The 21,853-nt window shown below is 34.6% G+C and overlaps 2 protein-coding genes and 1 long non-coding RNA gene across 8 annotated transcripts; 2 read left to right on the forward strand and 1 right to left on the reverse strand.

Annotated features, from left to right (window-relative positions):
* The first annotated feature begins 1,235 nt into the window (after positions 1 to 1,235).
* Positions 1,236 to 8,184, forward strand: LOC134228595 (uncharacterized). 6 transcript variants are annotated; one of them, XR_009984032.1, is made up of 6 exons: positions 1,236 to 1,601; positions 3,498 to 3,668; positions 3,904 to 4,045; positions 4,402 to 4,557; positions 6,414 to 6,660; positions 6,975 to 8,184. It is a non-coding gene; the product is annotated as an uncharacterized LOC134228595 (long non-coding RNA). The 6 variants fall into 6 exon arrangements; XR_009984035.1 differs by having other exon boundaries at positions 1,239 to 1,601; positions 4,449 to 4,557; XR_009984031.1 differs by having other exon boundaries at positions 1,262 to 1,601; positions 4,453 to 4,557.
* Positions 8,185 to 9,759: 1,575 nt separating this feature from the next.
* LOC134228596 (uncharacterized) lies at positions 9,760 to 15,052 on the reverse strand. The gene is made up of 8 exons (XM_062710262.1): positions 14,751 to 15,052; positions 14,107 to 14,250; positions 13,849 to 13,942; positions 13,565 to 13,732; positions 13,326 to 13,423; positions 12,347 to 12,414; positions 11,426 to 11,536; positions 9,760 to 9,833 (listed from the first exon to the last, which is right to left on the reverse strand). Exons 2-8 carry the CDS (start codon positions 14,136 to 14,138, stop codon positions 9,760 to 9,762), a joined length of 645 nt encoding a protein of 214 aa, XP_062566246.1. The 5' UTR covers positions 14,139 to 14,250; positions 14,751 to 15,052.
* Positions 15,053 to 19,238: 4,186 nt separating this feature from the next.
* LOC134228593 (putative nuclease HARBI1) lies at positions 19,239 to 20,546 on the forward strand. The gene has a single exon (XM_062710261.1). It carries the CDS (start codon positions 19,239 to 19,241, stop codon positions 20,544 to 20,546), a length of 1,308 nt encoding a protein of 435 aa, XP_062566245.1.
* Positions 20,547 to 21,853: the final 1,307 nt, after the last annotated feature.

The raw sequence follows: 21,853 nt of genomic DNA on the forward strand, positions 1-21,853 counted from the left end.
CACGAAAGCCTATAAGGATCAATTGACAGAAAATAAGAATTTAAAATCCTTTCGGGATAAAGCGGAAAAAAGTCTAAATAACGCCTATTTAAAGGGGTTATTACGCCTTTCTATTAAACAGGTGTCATATAATTACGCCTTTCCAAAAGGCGGTATTATTTCGCTTTTTCATACCAAGAAAAGTTATTATGCCTTTCCAAAAGGCGACATTACGCCTTTCTAAAATGCGTTATTACGCTCTTTGAATAACCATTATTTTGCCTTCGACAGGTCCGTGATTTTGATAGCCCCCTCTCCCTCCACTCAACTGTCCAATCTCAAGGGGGGACTTCTCATTAATACTTTATCTCAATGCAACAATTTTCCAAAGTTTTACCAAACTGTAACAAAATGTTAAGGAACTTAAAAGTGTGTGTGTGCGTGTGTGAGGGTGCGTGTGTATGCAAGAGAGGGTGTGTGTGTCGGGGGGTGGGGGTGGGTAGGGTATACCTTTGGCACTCATACTACCGACCTGTTTTAAAAGGAAAATATAAAGACGTTATTGAATTGATTGAAGATTGAATCAAAACCATCTTTATTTAAGCCATTCTCTATAATCCTGCACATCTCACTGACAACTGTTTGCATTCGTTTTAAGAGAGGTCAACACTCTACTTTTGAAAAACTAGGATAGAGGCAGATGCAGATTGGCGCTTTGCTTGCCATATACTAGTACTAGTATTCAAATTTATGGCATGTCAAACGTTGCAATATTTGATAATCTTGTGATGTATATTCAAAATCTTGTGATGTATATTCAAAATCTTGTGATGTATGTTCGAAATCTTGTGATGTATATTCAAAATCTTGTGATGTATATTCAAAATCTTGTGATGTATGTTCGAAATCTTGTGATGTATATTCAAAATCTTGTGATGTATATTCAATATCTTGTGATGTATATTCTTAAACTTGTGATGTATATTCTATAATCTTGTGATGTATGTTCGAAATCTTGTGATGTATATTCGAAATCTTGTGATGTATGTTTGATAATCTTGTGATGTATATTCGAAATCTTGTGATGTATGTTTGATATCTTGTGATGTATATTCGAAATCTTGTGATGTATATTCTATAATCTTGTGATGTATGTTCGAAATCTTGTGATGTATATTCGAAATCTTGTGATGTATATTCTATAATCTTGTGATGTATATTCAATATCTTGTGATGTATGTTCAAAATCTTGTGATGTATATTCAATATCTTGTGATGTATATTCGAAATCTTGTGATGTATATTCTATAATCTTGTGATGTATGTTCGAAATCTTGTGATGTATATTCGAAATCTTGTGATGTATGTTTGATAATCTTGTGATGTATATTCGAAATCTTGTGATGTATGTTCGATAATCTTGTGATGTATATTCGAAATCTTGTGATGTGTGTTCTACAATTCAGTGATGCGTGCAATAAAATTGCATGACGCAACAGAAAAGTAAGGACAATTTTCATTGGTTAGAAATAACGAAAGTAGCCGGAGCGGTCGTAATGCACACATTGACACAACTTCGCAAGCATGAAATTGACGAATTCAACCTAAAGTCAAAATTATAGGTAATAGAAAAATTGTTTTGGTATCAAGAAGCACTAAGTCAGTCATAACGTGAAAAGTGGGAATCAAGAACATTAATTTGATTTGTTTGAAGGTACATCAAAAACAATTTAGTGGCTTATTGCTGGACTAAACAGCTAAAGGATGTTTTATCCTATTTTTACGTCCTCATATTATAGTGATGTTGATTAATCGGTATGATTTATTCTATATTGGTGCTATATATAGTTAGAATAATCTAACTGTGTCTCGGGACAAACTCTCGCCACGCAGGGTTCGAAATTGCATGGCCCATTGCAGCTGCATTGACCGTAGCCCTAGTCCAGGGACGACTTTGCAATAAATAAATAAATAACACGACAAATTTTTAGGAGAAGGGGAATGTCTGGAAAAGATTAATTGCTATGCATCATTGAATATTGTCATTCACAAATTTGTCCAATTATTTTTATAGTAAATGTATTGAGCCGGGCTCATTTACAGGATAATGAACAAGGACTGTGGTGACAGTTTAAAATCACGTTCAGACGTTTAGAGAATATGTAATACACACAAAAATATCTCAATGGCATGTATAATATTAAATAGTTTTAAAAATAAAATAAAATATAGCTAGAAATTAACAGCGAAAAATATTTATCACGTATTGTGTCGGGGTAATCCGGCTTTATATACAAACAGAAGTAAATAAACACCAATCAGCAAGATTAAGGTCAAACGTCTCTGCACTGATGTGTCCTCAGCGGGGAGATTTGCATTAAGTCATTAATGATGTTCCCTGCATTTGTGTTAGCCTGATAGTACAACCTTTATTTATAGAATCAATCTAATTCAAATTAGATGTTAGATCCGCTTGCATACTCGCTACACTAACATCTAACAACATCCCGTTGAGGGTCACGTCAGAGGTCAAATTCTATCAATTAATCAAATCGCAGCTGGCAAAATCATCATATATTGTTGAAGCGAATAAATCTTGAGGCGTTCCGAATTTAACCTCTTACGTGACCCTCAATGGGATGACTTGTTAGATGTTAGTGTGGCGAGTATGCGAGCAGATCTAACATCTAATTTTAATTATATTGTTTATAGAGTATGATGCAGACAGGGATACCTGGTGAAAACCTTTCGCACCCGTTGAATTATACTTTGTAAAATATTAGTCAAAGGAGCCAGGAAAAAATATTAAACAATTTAATATTATGATAAAAATATTCAATTTACTATTTCTTAAGGTGTTGAATGGATTTTGTTTTCTCAACAGCGGCTGGTGCACGTACCATACTTTTACTCGTAAACTCAATTTGGCGGTGAAGAAGCAGCATTTTCTGTTGCTCACCGTCGCAATAGCTGAGCATGGCTCTACGAGCAATGTGCCCGGCTAAAAATCATAATATTTGTAATGATATATCATATTCTAGACTTGACATACAATAAACAATGATGAGAATTATTGTTGCATATCTGCAGTGATTTTCTTTGATCTTTCTGTGGTGATAATTTATCCCATAATATCACATGTGTGATAATACTTTCCAAACATGTTTCAAAGTTTTTACACTCTTTATCATACAGTTTTAAAGAACAGTTTTATGATCAGCTCATAAGTATATTAAATGGTTAATTTATCAAAACCTGCATTTAAAAATTCAGAAGTCTTAAGTTAAACCAAATTGTCCAGGGTATTCTTAGTAAGGTATGTCAAAGGTCATGGTTAAGTGACTTTGTAAGGCTGGTATTTTTTCTTTAGTTTTATGGCAATCAGTGCACATGGTAAATAGCATAAAATTACCCTTAAAGGTCTTATGCAAGGAGATAGCTAATTAAAATGAACAAATGTAGTTCTATGTATGATGTATATAGAGACAATAATATTTCTTTTCTTTTTTCATTTTCAGGAACTTTACGTAGGTCTACAGTTTTAATTTTGGACTCATGCACTAGGAATATCATATCAGCAGAATTGTGCCACTGAATCAAAGGGAACTCTTTTTTTTTAGGTACGCATGATCGATGTAACTTCCTCGATGGTGTGTTGGCTGTTTGCCCATGTGTATTTCGGGGTATAGGTATGTTTAGTCTCAATTTTCTTTCTTAAAAGCCGCATAAGGGGTATATTTTTTCTGATCTCAAATTTTGTCTAAGCATTAATCTTTTTTCTCATTCATGAATTATCTGCTGAGAGTCTAGTTAATTAATTTATTTAATTAAAGCTATATAGTAACATATAGTGAAATTATTTCCTTGTGTGAGACCTAAAGAAAATCAGGTTACTCATTTTTATGACAATTTCTTTGATTTCAGGAGTAGCCTCCCCTTTTAAAGATCAAAAATGGTGATTTTACAGTGCGGCATGCAGTCTGGTCTTCAACGAAGAGTTTTGACACCTGTAATACCCATATTTCTACCATTCACCTCTGTAACCTTTGTTGAGTTCATCAGACTGGTAAGAAAAACAATATTGTTAATTGAAATAATTTTATCAAGATAAATAAAATAATTAATGAAAAAAAAATTACATGAACACTGACTCCCTCATATAAGAAAATGTCACATTTTACACATTGCAATTATACATCATTTACATATTCACATTTTCCCCATTTACACATGCAGTTGAATAGATTTAGTGCTTAATAATACATAGCAACAATTATTACACGAATCCTAAGACAATTCACAAAATACATGAATGCATTAAACTGTGAAATACAGATTTCGTACATTTAATTAAAATGCACAGCATCAGTACCCCCCCCCCCCCCCCCTTCACAATCTTGCAACTTTCTTTTTAATTCAAAGTCACTAGGCAACACTAAAGATTTCCACTTATTGCTTTTCTGTCCAAGACAGGAAGTTGAGGAACAAAGTTGACAGGACATCCTGAACTGTCTTCGCTACCAGCTTATGAGGGAACCAGCTGCAGTGGACAAAGTATGTTACATCATAGGATAATAGGTAAGTCTCCGGAGTAGTGTTTGTAGCAATTCTCGTACTTGGTCCTGCATCGAAGATTCAGGACTATTGATATTTATCTCTGCTTGGTTTGGTTCTTCCCAGAAACATGTTACTGGTGGTGGTCCCTATATTCTTCTGGCTTTTGTGGTGAGGAATGTTTCATTTCTAGCTCTTTTCTGATCACATTTTGTCTATCTAGCTGTTTGTCTGTCTGTCTGTCCATCTGTCTGTCTGTAAACTTTTCATATTTTTGACTTCTTCTCTAGAACCCATGGACCAATTTCAACCAAACTTGCCACAAAGCATCCTTGAGTGAAGGGGATTCAAGTTTGTTCAAATAAAGGGCCACACCCTCATTCAAGGGGAGATAATTGGGAATGAATGTAAATTTGATGGTATGTTTTAAAAATCTTGTTCTCAAGAACCACTGTGCCAGGAAAAATGAAACTTATGGAAAAACATCCTCAGGTAGTGTAGATTTAAATTTGTTCAAATCATGACCACCGGGGGGAGGGCGGAGCCACAATGGCTGACCAAAGTTTAACATAAAAATATATATAGGAAAATTCTTTAAAAATCTTCTTCTCAAGAATGACAAAGCCATAATTGATCCTATTTATATGGAAGCATCCTCAGGTAGTGTCGATTCAAGTTTGTTCAAATCATAACCCCCGGGGTAGGGCGGGGCCACAATGGAAGATCAAAGTTTTACATAGAAATATAAAGGAAAAATCTTTAAAAATCTTCTTCTCAAGAACAGCAAAACCCTGATTGATCATATTTATATGGAAGCATCCTTAGGTAGTGTAGATTCAAGTTTGTTCAAATCATGTCCTCGGGGGTAGGACGGGGCCACAAAGGATGATCAAATTTTATATAGAAATATATAGGAAAATTCTTTAAAAATAACCTTCTCAAGAAAAGCAAAGCCATGATTGGTCAAGGGACTACTTTTGGATTTAAACTTTTCAATAAAAAACCAATTTTTACTTTTTCCTAGCCACAGTGCTCAGGTGAGCGATGTGGCCCATGGGCCTCTTGTTTTTTTTTTTTTAAAAAAATGATCAATCATTAAATATAAATAAATCAGTTGTTAAAAAATTTGCTTCATATTTGAAGTGCCTTAAACTGACCCTCTGATGAAAGTGACCAGTGTTTTTTGCACCTTGGAAGGTTTATTGGTAAAATATAAGAAGGAAGTTATGATTTTGGTGTTACTATTGTTGTTATTTAAGTTTGATTCGATTTTTATATTACGAGTATTATGAAACTGTTATTTTGTTACTGACCGATGGTTAATTTTAATTGTGAACAAATGTACAAAGATGAGGAGTATAATATAGTTGGCTATGTATAATGCCCAATTTTTGAACATACTATGTAATAAATATTAATAACAACCTTTGAATAATTGGAAAGACAATATTATAAATATGATAGCATTTTTGTACATGAGCATACATTTTTGAAAGGAAAAATAAATTATTCAATTGCATTAAAAAAAATATTTTGTTTCATATTCTTGCGAATTATCAGATCATTCTTCTATTATTTAAATACTCTGTCATTATGAAACCTTGTTAATAATTAAGTAAATATTAATTGTACATTTGCACCAATTTTTACATGGCATTTTCACACTAAGAATGCCACGTGCAAAATTATATACAGGAACAATTCTGAACAAATATATGCAAGTGAGTTGTAAATTTGATATGTAATGCATACATTACAAAAACCCATGACAGTGTTCACTAAAATGAAATGTATGGACTCTTATATAAATACTTGGTATATGTGATATGGATATTATGGATGATATTTTTGAGAATGACACAAGTAATGAAATTTTTCAGCATTGAATTGGATTCTTGAACCAGAGCCATGTGAACCTGGTCCACCTGTACCTCTCATTGAAGACCTGTTAACATCACCAGAGTATGTTCATTCTGATACCCCTATGGTATGGTTACAGCATGCATTATCCCTGAATCCATTAAAAGAGCTGCATTGGCAATGAAACAACCCAATGTGGTCGATTGTAAGGAAACATAGCATATCAGCTTCCAACTTTGGTGCAGTTCTCAGTTCTAAGCAAAGGCGGTAAGACGTGTGATTAAATTTTTGCGAAATAGACTTTTAAAATTACAGTCAAACTTTGTTATCTCAAACCCATTATCTCATATTTCATGGATATGTCAAAGTAATTTTGAAGTCCAAACCATTTATAAAAGACTGGGACATTTTATTCTTGATAACTCTTTATGTATTATTCTTGAATCCACGGATATTTCCAACATTTTTCTTGGTCTCATTGAGTTTGAGATAATGAGGTTCGACTGTAATGACTAGATATTTGTACATAAAGATGCAGGAAATATAAGATTAATAACCAAAAATCATATTTTCTTCTCCAGATTGACATTGTCACTGAAGAAACAGCTGATGTCGGCTTACAATCTGGAGTCCATCAAGGCTGTTGCATGGGGTATCACTCATGAAGATGATGCTTTGAGAAAGTATGAAAAGGACTTTGATGCAGCTGTAGAGCAGTCAGGTATACAGCACAAAATAACATTCATTCAACCTCTGACATGTTAACATTCAATGTGTCAAAACAAATAACAGGACTTATCCTGGTAAAAAAACAGAAATCAATTACTGAAGTCTAATTGTAAAAAAAAAACTAGAAATATGTCCATAGGACATGAATGCCCCGCCGAGGATATATTAGTAAAGCAACATGAAATTTGTACATGTATAAAATTTGATCAGTTTGGTTCAGGCAGGGCTTATAGTTAGTTGGGAATAAAAATGTAGGTCCAGCATCCAAAGCAAGTCTGGTAGTGTCCATCCCTAGATGCATCATCCATGCAAGTTTGGTTCAGGTAGGGTTTATAGTTACTTGGGAATGAAAATATAGGTCAGATCCAGCATCCGAAGCAAGTCTGGTAGTGTCCATCCCTAGCTGCATCATCCATGCAAGTTTGGTTTAGGTAGGGCTTATAGTTACTTGGGAATGAAAATGTGAGTCAGATCCAGCATCCGAAGCAAGTCTGGTAGTGTCCATCCCTAGATGCATCATCCATGCAAGTTTGGTCTAAGTAGGGCTGATAGTTCCTTAGGAATAAATCTGCTCCAAAAACTTCAACCTGGTCACTCATCTGGAAAATGTAGGTCAGATCCAGCATCCGAAGCAAGTCTGGTAGTGTCCATCCTTAGATGCATCATCCAAGCAAGTTTGGTCTAAGTAGGGCTTATAGTTCCTTAGGAATAAATCTGCTCCAAAAACTTCAACCTGGTCACTCATCTGGAAAATGTAGGTCAGATCCAGCATCCGAAGCAAGTCTGGTAGTGTCCATCCTTAGATGCATCATCCAAGCAAGTTTGGTCTAAGTAGGGCTTATAGTTCCTTAAGAATGGACCTGCTCCAAAAACTTTAATTTGGTCACTCATCTGGAAAATTTAGGTCAGATCCAGCATCCGAAGCAAGTCCGATAGTGTTCATCTCTAGATGCATCATCTATGCAAGTTTGTATCAACATGTAAAGTTTGATAACACCATCTTGAATGGTATGTTTAAAACAGAGCTAAACACTATTTAAGAAAAGTCAGGTCAAGGTCAAAGGAAAGGTCAAAGTCAAAGAAAATGGTGATGCAGTTGCATAGCTCTCATCAATATCTATCAGCATATGAAGTTTGACAAAAATATCTTGAGTAGTTTCTTTGAAATTTAGCCTTTAAATGAGCTAAACACAAAGTGTGACAGAAGGACGGAATACTGACATGACGAACACTATATGCCCTGACCATATCCATGGCGGGGCATAAATATTCAGTTACCAACATATTCCAGAAAATTTGCTTTTTGAAGTAGAAGGAAAATTTGCTTTTTGCATTACAAAATCAATTGTATTATGGTTTGTTTGCAAGGATTAATGGAAAAAGCTCGGAGTGTTACTTCAGATGGCTTTGTGCAGTGCATTACAAAATCATATTGTGTAGTGTCCATATACAGCATCGTCTTTTGCACAAAATTTGAAGGATTTTTCATAGGTAAATAACATTAAAAATCTGTATTGTCCATAGCTGCAATAAATTTTTTCTGGGAGAGGGCTACAAAGGATAATGGTGCAGCTGCGGGTGTGATTCGCTCCCGCACGGATTTCGGCTTAAATTATCAGTAAATGGCTATTTTATTAACATCTCTTACCTTGACTCCAAATAAGTAGTCATCCAAGACGTAAATCAATGCAAAAATATACAGAACGATCCCTATATCGCTTATTTTTCGTGTATGTCAACATCACAACTCGAATTTATCCGCCATGTTTACTGACCTTGATAGATTGTATTTTGGGACAGCCAATGAGAATTTAGGTTCTATAGGAGCGGATCTTTTTGGAATTCCCTTATTTTAAGCATAAATATCCCTGCTTGCATAAAAATAACACCTAAAATGGTTTTATATACCTATGTTTTTGTGATGAAATTCAGCACAATCATTTATAAACACCGATAATTGCTTTATTCAGTTGTTCTAAATTTCAAGCGAAAGTTTCATTACGTCACGCGTGAACTGTCATGGCTGCTGAAGTAAACTACCAGGAAACATGCAGAGTTATTTTGCAAGTTTTTCGCATTTAACGGGGTCTGTTGTTGACAGTGAATAAAAATTTCGTCTTATTAGAAGTAAGTTGAATGTAAAAATAATTTATTTTGCCTGCAGTCGCTCCTATTAAAAAAAAATATTTGCACCATTACGGAGATGCTATGGAATTGTAGCCCTCTCCAGAAAACATCAGATTAAAAAAAATCGGAGAGGGCTACATTATTGCAGCTATATTGTCCAGTACTTTGAAATTAAAAATCTTGGTGAGTAAATGATTTCAAAACATGTATTAATTTACAAGTGCAGCTGTTCAATATGGTATGAAGATATTGAAAAAGGAGGGGATATGTACTGGTATGACACAACTTAAGTGTTTTTTGATTTTTTTTTAGATCTTAAACAAGATATCCTGTGCCTGAAAACCAGTCACCCGTACTATCATCAAATTCAAGGCCAGCTACGCATATGTAACAAAACATTCTGCGACTTAATTGTGTGGACAAGAGTAGACTGCATTGTGATTAGAATAGTAAAAGACATTGAATGGACAGCAAATGTTCCAAAGCTGATAGATTTCTACATTAATATTTTCATTCCAGCACTGATGGAAAACTGAGTTCTGGTTTGAACTTCTTGACACTTAGTTTTGTACCTCTAGAATTTTCTAACAATGGAAAATGGGTAATCATGTTAAATGTGTTGAATGTTCCCAAGTCTCATAAATGTATGATATGATATGTCACAATCCAATGAATCCATCATAAAACTTCTGGCTTATAAGACTATTTTAAATAGCAATGATGATTAATAAAATATGTACTACATAAAAAAAGAATATCAAAATTTAGAATCATTTTATTAATGAATTGAAGATGTTATTCTCAAAGTGAAAATGTAACATTTTTGTCTTTCTTAATAGATAAATTGTTGAAAACATGAATTTGTTGAGTTGTGCTTTAAAGGTAAATATACTTTAAACTAGAGATTTAAAATTATAAGTAAACCCTCTTCCAAATTATATTGTCAAATGAAGAATCGAATTGCCAAACATTCTTGTAATAAATCCATGCTAAACAAAAGGGATTTTCATTTTCTGAAGTACATGTATTACAACATACTACAAAGTTAACAAATATAACCATTGACATTGATAACAAATCAAAATTTGCTTATCCCTTGCACTTTGGTATGAATATCTTCACTGTTTAGTGTATACTGTCACACGCCAATGCAAAGAACTATATGCGGTATTAACCAACATTTGCCCCCCAAAATCAAACTTTGATGGAGTAATATTTAATTAAGTCCTTAAACAGGGGAGTATATGCTGACTTCAAAGTACTGAATAATTTCATAAGTAATGACGTCATATGTACGTAATGACGTCACAAATATGACGTAAATTTCAGTTTTTTATGAATTTTGCAGAAAAATGTACATATTTCGTCGATATTTTAAATAAAACGAGCGCATGTGTGTTCAGGATTAATATTTTGATATAATGTGTAGAATGATAATATCAATGAAATATGTCAATATTGTTCCTGAACACACATGCGCTCTATAAATTCTAAAGCTTAAATTGTTGAAATTTTGTCCATGAAAAAGGATATAAAATCGTACTAGTTTGTGACGTCATAAAAACAGAAATTGTGAATACACTGCTCTGGAACTATAATATTTTCTGTTAACTTATATTTCTCATACAATTTATTGAATTCAGCACATTTCAGGAAGTTTTCAAAATCTGACTTTTGTGGGGGCAAACATATGCAATATACCGCATATAGTTCTTTATAATAAGTACATGTATCTTTAAGTAATTTCTTTCAAAAGTGGAGCTTGCAAGTTTACAAGACAAGAACAGAGTTGAAATATTTTTGTTGAGATTGGTCTGTAAGTAGATGGTATGTGACGGAGAATCTCGTAATTCTTTATCCTCTCGTTGGCTCTTTCCACATGAATAAGTGCTATAGCAATCTTGTAACAGTGCTGCTTCTTGTATGGTAAACTGGCCTCGTGTCGATAAAAGAGCTTTTATAATTAAGCAGACACCCTGGGGCAACTGGTCATGAATGGTGAAACCTTTGACCACCAAAATAAGGTCTCCAGCTTTGAACTTTCGTAAAACTTGGCTGTGACGTACAATAGCTACATCAGAAGTAGAACCTGGGTACAGCATGGAGCAAAATGTAAGTGCACCATTTGGAGGCACGCAAGTTACTGCTTTAAAAGTATGGCAACTTTTGTACATACTGTAGGCCATGGCCTGATTATCCATATGTGTTGGGATGTCCTGGGTTGTTTCATTTGCATCCATGGATGCTCTAGCAGAGGAAAAATCCTCAAAAGATTTTGGCAGAGACCCTGAAAAAAAGTTGGAAAAAAATTAATTTGATTATTTGTAATTGTGTAAAAAAAATTGTGTTACAGTCAATCTTTCAAGAATACAATAAATTTAACTGCATTAAATTTTTGCAAGTCATTATGATAAATTTTAAAACAAACCTTTGCATTTAAGCCGACTTGGAAAACATTCTACGCTACATTCTACACTACGCCATCAGACAGCATCTTGTATAGGGAAAAGACCACTAATTATTTTCCCATAGAACTCCATACAAACCTTAGGCCCTCTCAGTACTTTACTATGACAATTTCAGAAAAATCTTTAGCATCATTTCAAACTTTGTTCTAAGCCCTAACAAAAAATACTGAAAAAAATATATGGTCCCATGGCGTTTATAGGTCAAAATTGCAGTTATTTTCAACTTATAGAGATTCGCAGTAAATAACACGCGGCATAAAAAATTAACCCCCACTCCTAAAATCTTCCCTGGCATTTCTATAGTTTCTGTAATATTCCCTCATCCCATCATTTATTTCAAAGGTCATTAATTTTACTTTAAAATGAAAACAATTAAATACCTGATTTCAGCCAATGGCGTAACGCCTACCCATTCAGTATTCGGTTTAATGTTCCATAACAAACAAAGCCATGTGTGCATCCGGGGATTTGGTGCTCTCATTCCTATACTTACATACTTACCTGTCCCAGAATTAGTCAATTGTGGTAATTTCAAAGACTATACACCTACCTGTGAACATGTATGAAATTTGAGTCCTGTGACTTCAGTGTATTGGATACTGTGACCATCTCAAATGATGACACCTTACTGCTACCAGCACAGTTCAGAGGAGTGAATGAAGTCTGGGCCGGTGATGATATTTGGCTATATTGGTGACTGTAATAAATGAAATATTTGTACAATGAATTGTTTTTGTGTTTTAATGTTAATAAAGTGATATTAAGTCAAAATTGAGTCAATAATTTCATAAGGGTGGATTCTACCCAGAATTAGGTAAAAAGCTCCAAAATTGGATAAATCATAGTTAATTAAGCAAAATTCAAAGGTTTTAAAAAGACTGATATAGAATTTTTTTATGCTTATGCAAAGTATATTTTTTAAGACTCTGATATACTAATTGATTCTTATCTAATCCCTCCTATTGCTTAAGTATGTACAAAAAAGTTTCCCCACCCCCCAGTGAAAAACACTTAAAGAAATAGCAGGTGCCCCCTTTTATTTTTGTTTACAATTAATTTAGACAAGTTTAAATCAATCCTTTTGATAACAAATCAAAGTTCAATGTCTGTAGTCTTATACATTACAATCAGAAGCTACTTTTTGAATTTTATTCTAAGAAAAGGAGAATTTAAATAATTTTTTTTAAAAATTAAAGAAAAGCAAAAACTGAACCCAAAATGTACTTTACAATAAGAGGCTGGAAAGTTAATAAATAAAATTTTTACCTGCAATGTACAGAAAACTGTCCGACAAAATACATCGGTTGGGTAGGGAGTCTCCATTTTCTTCTTATATAGAGAAAATGCCCCTGCTGATCAGAGACCTAAACTCCCAAATAATAACAAAATATGTTAACATAACAGTCAATCTAAGATGTTCATCCCTCAATGGCCCGTGTCTGCAGTGTCTGTAGTCTTATACATTACAATCAGAAGCTACTTTTTGAATTTTATTCTAAGAAAAGGAGAATTTAAATAATCTTTTTTAAAAATTAAAGAAAAGCAAAAACTGAACCCAAATTGTACTTTACAATAAGAGGCTGGAAAGTTAATAAATAAAATTTTTACCTGCAATGTACAGAAAACTGTCCGACAAAATACATCGGTTGGGTAGGGAGTCTCCATTTTCTTCTTATATAGAGAAAATGCCCCTGCTGATCAGAGACCTAAACTCCCAAATAATAACAAAATATGTTAAAATAACAGTCAATCTAAGATGTTCATCCCTCAATGGCAACAAGTTTTTATTACAGTAACTGAAATTGTTAGGAAATAGGAAATCACAATTGGAATTCCTTTAAATGTACCTTCTCTTCGTTGTATTTAATATCGTGGATTGATATTGGCTTCCTTTTACTAGACTCTATTTTTAGGGCAAGCAATTCCTTTTCCAGTTGTATTTCTGTTGAGAGGCGCTGCATTTCTTGAGTACAGTTAAATGTGCAGGATGCTGAGTAGTTGTGCTCTGATATCAACTGAAAATATATTGTAAATCATGTACAGTTAAAAGAACTTTATATATTATTAAAAATTATTGAAAATGTTTCAGTGTTGGTCATTTGTCATTATTGGTGTTTTAAATGAGCTTTACTTTTTCTTGATATTGACATTTTGGTGCTTGTGGAATCTGCAACTGGTCCATCTGTGAAGATGACAGGGACTCCTCACTTTTGAGTTTTTTCCTCCTTTGTAAAATAATTAAACTTGAATTATTTTTTTATTCAGTTGTAAGCTACTCTGTTTATACATGTACCCTTTTAAAGATTTTTAGTAAAATATTCTCAATTAAACTCCACCCACCCACCATCCAAAAACAAGATGTCGGTCATATTTTGAAAAATAATTTCACCTTTTTGTACATTCAGGATCAGAGAAATCCATGGCCTTTCCTTCATTCCATGCAAAATATGCAGGGTCCCCCTCCTTCTTACCATCCTTAAAGTGGCAGGAGCAGATGCGATCATTCTGATCTCCTGGTTGGCGATCAGCTCATCTAAAAATATACATTATACAAAGACTGAGTGAAGGAGAATTAAAAAGCAAAACATGTTCATTTAGCATGTTATTATCAAATAGCCTAAATGACTTATTTTTTCATTATTTTTTTTTTTCAAATGTTACATTTACTTGCAAGTACAAGATAACCATGTGCATAACATTAACTAATCCGAGATTCCTCTGACTCTAACCCCCGCTTTTATATTGTGACTTGTGCGCACAAGTCACAATATAAAAGCGGGGGTTAGAGTCAGAGGAATCTCGGATTAAACATTAACAAACGGTAACAGTATTTGGTAGTAATAATACGAAATAAAATGTCATAAAAACAGCTGTTAAACAAAAATTAATCTTGCTACAAATTGCACAGTTTTTGTAGTATGTACTCTTCATTATTCTTCTGCTATATTGATTACTACGAGATTTAACTTTTTAGCATGCATGTATAAATACTGTATCTGACAATGCAGCATCGTGACATATCGTTACAAGTACCTACAAATTTTGTCAATACATCTACGTTTACTGAGTTTTTTCCCTAGCAGGCCGAAATATCTCCATCATGTCACCAGGAACAACACTCGTGCATCTCGTAATTAGTGCTGCAATAAACAAACTGATGTGTTTTTTCTCACCTGCATGGTTTTCCCGACGCTTCAGCTACTTTCGTTATTTCTAACCAATGAAAATTGTCCTTACTTTTCTGTTGCGTCATGCAATTTTATTGCACGCATCACTGAATTGTAGAACACACATCACAAGATTTCGAATATACATCACAAGATTATCGAACATGCATCACAAGATTTCGAATATACATCACAAGATTATCAAACATACATCACAAGATTTCGAATATACATCACAAGATTTCGAACATACATCACAAGATTATAGAATATACATCACAAGATTTCGAATATACATCACAAGATATTGAATATACATCACAAGATTTTGAACATACATCACAAGATATTGAATATACATCACAAGATTATAGAATATACATCACAAGATTTCGAATATACATCACAAGATTTCGAACATACATCACAAGATTATAGAATATATATCACAAGATTTCGAATATACATCACAAGATATCGAACATACATCACAAGATTTCGAATATACATCACAAGATTATCAAACATACATCACAAGATTTCGAATATACATCACAAGATTTCGAACATACATCACAAGATTATAGAATATACATCACAAGTTTAAGAATATACATCACAAGATATTGAATATACATCACAAGATTTTGAACATACATCACAAGATTTTGAATATACATCACAAGATTTCGAACATACATCACAAGATTTTGAATATACATCACAAGATTTTGAATATACATCACAAGATTTCGAACATACATCACAAGATTTTGAATATACATCACAAGATTTTGAATATACATCACAAGATTTCGAACATACATCACAAGATTTTGAATATACATCACAAGATTATCGAATATTGCAACGTTTGACATGCCATACAGCAATTCAATATCAAATCATTTAGATTTCATGCAGTAGTGTCATATAATTACATATCATTTAAATCCATTAGTCGTTATTCTAGCGTATATCACGAATCAGCATGTTTGATAATGCAGATTTTGAGTTACCATGGTCTCAAGTATCCTGGAATTATGCAAGGAAACCCAAAATTTTGATGCAATCTTTTTAAAAAGTTGTTAGAACATATTTCTCACCTTTGCATGCTCCTGTTTATCTGTTTGAGCTAAAGTGAAAAAAAAGCGGCGTGACCTTAGCATACACGAAATATAACCTTTGTTTTTCCAGAACTTATACATGTATTGTGCAGTCTTTTCCTGCTTTACAGTGCATGCGCAGTTTAATTGTCATATCATCGCTATATACTCATAATTTTTATAAATCGTTCTCTGTATGCTACAGATATCTTAAAAGAAGCATATTATTTTGACTCATTGTGTTACTTAAAAAAACCTTACAAAGAGGATCCTAACTAAAAATCAAAAATATGTAATTTTGTATTTTTGGAGGGAGAGAGAGAAAAGGGCATTCAATTGATATGCACACATTAATGGTTAAGACAATTGACAAAAAGACCGTTCATTTCCCTGTCTCTCAATTGTGAACTGAAGATTTTTGCAGTCATTGAAATAATGTTTCAGCAGGTCTTAATTACTGTTGTAAATTTCGTTAGTAATAGATGAGTCCAAGTTAACAGGAGACAAATTATATGTAGTTAATTGACTTTTTATAGATTAATTGCTGTAAAGAATTCTCTTCGGTTTATCAATGACGTGTTGCTAATTTATACTGCTAATATCATGTATTTACAATGAAAACAACAGTGTCTACATGTCTTATCGATTTGGTAACCGTAAAAAAAATCGCCAGTTCTAGGCTATAATCAAATAAAATGACACTTACATGCTTTCTAAAGACCTTTTTAAAATCAAACGTATAAATTATACGTCCATTATAATCAAGTCAGCAAATATTTGGGAAACCTAAATTTGGTCCGATTTTGACTAACAATTCTCAACCATTGTATATAAGCTATTTTTTTATGTTAGTTCTGGCCATAGATTATTCGTTTGCCTAATAAAATCAGAGAGAGAGAGAGAGAGAGAGACTATAATGGGTTTGTGCAGTTGAAAATGAAAGCTTACGACCCATCGGCACGTAATCCCATTTCAAATAACATTATATTGGCCAGCTTTAGATATGATATAAGGTTCGTTCGCGTCTGTTAGCTCAACTCCAAGACACGATGTAGTTAGGATATCGACACATTACTTTTTTATAGTTAACTACATGTATAAAATTTCTCTATCCTTGAGTATTTATTACAATACTTTCTGTTTTAAGAAGTCTTCCTTACCGTCAATATTCACTTTATCGTGCCGATATCGAATTATGGTTGTTCAAAGAATTAAGGTTTCCATCTATAAAACTAGTATTGTTTTTTAACAGGTGTTACATGTAATTGAAAACTATCTTTTATTAAACTTTCCCTGTAGTGTCGATATCGTTGATATCGACTATGTCGCTTCGATATCGAATCATGTTTGATATCGAATCGATATCGAATAAGTCCTTTGTAAATACCGTCCCTGTTACTTTGTATGTGTATTTATGTTTAATTACTTTACTTTTACGAACATTGTACCTGCCATCGATATCGACGATATCATATCAATATCAAAACATGATTGTTTAAATATATTACTTTACTAACCTTCACACTAATACAAAGTCTTTATTTTTAACATGATTTATCCCATGACAATAAGTTCTGTGTTTCTTCATGCAACGCTTGTGCATATTTACTTTCTGGTTAATATATATCATTGATATCGACAATATCGTACCGATATCAAATCATAATTGTTAAAACATATTAACAACTTTCACCCTCACCCAACATCTTACTCTAAACCTAATCCAAAACAATAATAACCTCTAACCCTTTCCTTATCATAATTCAATTTCATATTCATGCTAATAATGAATGAATTTGACATCACTTGTGACCTTGTAAAATTATGTTATACCTAACTGTGAAACTAATTTCAACAAAAACTCTTTTTGCGACAGTTAAATCAGCATTAACGGTCGCAAATACCAAACTAGAAAATAACTAGAGCCGAGCTCGTTGCAAAGCAACGAGTAGGTCTTCTGTTGGAGCTGTGGACAGGAAGTACAGACCTTGGGTCAAGGTCACTGCACTTTCTTATGTCAACAATCTTTCTTCCCAGCATGAGCCTCCAGTAAATTTTAATTATAAAGTTATGCTTAAACATTTTTTCTTTGTCAGTGACTTTGATTTGCCAGAAAGACATTTGATCAGGGTCATGGCAAAACCTCCAATCATAAGTAATGTATGTTCCAAGTAAGAGCCTCCAATGATTTTCATTTACTAATTCATAGCGTAGTAAAGAAAATATTTCTTCTGTCAGTGACCTTGATCTTAACAGAATAACGTTGGCTCTGTGTCAAGACAAACACCTTTTAGTGATTAGAAGTTCATAACCCTGACAGGAATTTTACAACTTTTCTGTCATTGGCCGATGAAGATGTTTGAAATTTGCATTATCTCGCACCATTTTGTCACAGGTCAGAAAAACAACATTGAGGTATTTTAAAACATCAACGGATATTAATATTCAAACAACATGGAGTTTCTATTTATGAAAGATAGACGGAATTGAAAGTCCTTTCCATAATACGTATTTTAGGGCAATAGCTTTACTTTCAATAAAATTAAACTCAAAAGTCCACAAATAAAATATCTTTCCTCATTTATTTCAAAGTTTGGGTAAAGGGGGTGAGGAGCATGGGGATGTCATGATGTATACGTAATACATTCGAGGTTATTATTCTGTTATAGGGCCATTTCACCAAGTACGATCTGGAAAAATCGCATGCAACCACGCGCGACCATGGTCGCACCTCTGTTTTTACGTAGTCGCGTGAAAAATCCGTGCGACCTAGACATTTATTTTCTCTCTGCGCTCTACGTTCGATGTTATCTCGTATAACTTTCGTTGTAAACGTTCTTGGTGCGTCCTACACGCTCTATTGACGCTCTTTGCACGCTCTACCTGCGCCTTTCCATCCGATCTTAACACGATCAAGGATCGTTGTGTTCGATCAGTCTACCATGTAGCATCGACCTCTCGACGACATATCTTCGAAAGTGTGCGACCTCTGCCGACCAGTACTCGACTCTGGCCGATTTCGGCTCGTACGAGTTGCAATAAACACTCGATCAATACGATTTAGATACGATACAAACGTTCTAGCCTCGATCTATACGCTCAATTCTAGTTCTTTTCTCAACTACTTCTCGTCCGAGTTACGCCAAATTTGCCCTGGTCGTTCAGATTTACGTGCGACCTACTGCTATCGTATAAAAAGACCCAGCGATCAGTGGGCGATCATCAGTTTTGACCAACCTGAAAGGAGCATGGATCCTATCGCTTTACATCATGCAATGCTATTGCAACATCATGCCCTGAAACTACAGCAAGACTCTATGATCATGCTGACGATGTTGAAGATGAGAAGAAAAAAATATACTAAAAAGAAATATTGGGTTGTTCCGTGGTTACGAGAACGTCAAAGAGATCATTATGGCCAGTATACCTCCCTCATGAAAGAACTGAGGCTTGGAGATGAAGCTTCCTATCGGAACTATCTGCGTATGCCACCGGAGATGTTCGACGAACTGTTGACCAGGGTTGGCCCCAGGATTGAAAAGATGGACACTAACTATAGAAGAGCCATAGAAACAGGGGTAAAGTTGACCGCCACCTTAAGACACCTTGCAACTGGTATAGATTACCCAAGCCTTTCTTATGACTTCAGAGTATCGCGCCATACGATAGCTACATTCATTCCACTTGTGTGTAAAGCTATTGTGGATGAGTACAAGAATGAAGTTATACCCTGTCCAACCTCAGCTGCTGAATGGAAGGCCATTGCTGATGAATTCGAGAGAAGATGGAATGTACCACATGCAATTGGGGCTCTAGATGGTAAGCACGTGGCCATCAGAAAACCAGCAAGTTCTGGATCTCTGTACTATAATTACAAGAAGTTTTGCTCCATCGTCCTTCTGGCTCTGGTGGATGCGAATGCCAAATTCCTGTGGATCGATGTTGGTGGTTTGGGACATCAATCTGATGCACAGATATTCAACGCCAGTGAGCTGCACGAATGCATTGTTGATGGTTCAGTTCATCTGCCAGCAGCTGAACCTATGACCAATGATGACGTTGATGTACCATTCTTTATCCTGGGTGATGATGCTTTTGCCTTAAAACCCTACCTTATGAAGCCATACACTAGGAGAGGTTTAACCAAGGAAGAAACCATCTGTAACTACAGAATTTCCAGAGGAAGGCGCGTGGTTGAGAATGCGTTTGGAATCCTGTCCTCACGTTTCAGGTGTTTGCTGACAACTCTACAACAGAATCCAGACAACTGCAGATTAATTGTGGAAGCTTGTGTTTGCCTGCATAACATAATGAGAATGAGGTACCCAGCACTCCAGAATGCAGATATGGACATGGAAGATTTAGAACACAATATTATTCCTGGAGAATGGAGAAACTCGGGAGATCTGCAAGACTTGGCCTACCACTTGGGCCGTAATAGGGACAACGCCGAGGGGAAGAAAGTACGGGACTACATAAAGAACTACTTCAACAGTCCTGTTGGTTCTGTTCCATGGCAAGAGAAAATGGTGACCGCAAAACACAGAGTTTTCTGAGTGTCGTTGCTAATATGATATATCTCTAACTTTTAAACTTTTCATAATTATGTGTAATAAACAACAATGTGTAAATGATTTCATATATTTAATGTATGATTAGAGATTAAAATACAAACAAATCAAAAGGAAACGACCAATAAAATAAAATAGAATAAAATGAAATTCAGAAATAAAAAAAAAAATGAAAGAACAATAAAACCAAACTAAAAACAGAACAAAATACAGCACCACCCCCCTCCCCCCAAACAAACACAGTAGCCAACAACAAAAAACTCACCAAAACTTACAGAAAAAACTGGGGGGAAAGAAAGAAAAAATATTGAAAAAAAAACATTGAAACCAACAACAAAAACCCACCAAAACTATCCGAAAAAATGGGGGGAAAGAAAGAAAAATATAGAAAGAAAAAACGCAACCGTAGCTTCCGAAAAAATATTGCGTGATTGTACTTATCCATGGCAAATTGGTTTATAGTAAAATTAAACTTTAAAGAGGCGTTTAACAATACAATATCTGTGTTACAAACGTCAGCAGTCATTAAAAATGTCCTCAGATACAGACAAAACAGGAAAGAATATCAAGATGCAAATATTCATAATGCATGGCAACTGATAATATAGCGAAATTAGGCTGCTTAGTTACTCAACAAATTACAATTACTATAAGGTACAAACGATAACAGCCATTTTATCATCGTGTACTACATGTAATTGCTATGCTCCCTGACACATAGTCGACGAAAACTAGAACTGTTGCATCCAACTAAACATCAATAATTCATAGCAAATGTCAATATTGACAATATTGCAAATTAGGCTGAGGAGTCTTTTTCAGGGTTGTCATCAGTTCCTGTTGCAGATGGTCCTGGCCGAGTTATTCCCAATGAACTCAGAAAACTGTCTGATAAACTAGGATCCCGGCTAGCAGAAGGAGTCTGCAGAGTGTGAAATACTGGCGATGATGACTCTGGTGGGCAGCTGGAGGACCTGTAACCAGGGTAGTTCTGCTGTATATACTCTGCATTCATGGAATTCCATACAGATACTCCTGGAGTTGGGTTTGGGTTCCATTGGTTGGGGAGAGGCTGCCAACCACAATCTGATTGCTGACACTGTTGCTGCCGGACCTGAGGTTGTTGTTGCTGCTGAACCCGAGACTGTTGCTGCTGCTGGATTTGAGGCTGTTGTTGTTGCTGAAGACGTCGAGATTCAACCTTTGCAGAACGGACAAAGACATCGCTGACCAGACTGTCGTAAACCGCCTCGGGCAGCTGAACTAGAACATTAGTAAACCATTGCCCAAAA

Source organism: Saccostrea cucullata, unplaced genomic scaffold (genome assembly GCF_032062105.1).
Source record: "Saccostrea cucullata isolate Sc308-1 unplaced genomic scaffold, CSIRO_AGI_Scuc_v1 ctg5401, whole genome shotgun sequence".
NCBI classification, from domain to species: Eukaryota; Metazoa; Mollusca; class Bivalvia; order Ostreida; family Ostreidae; genus Saccostrea; species Saccostrea cuccullata.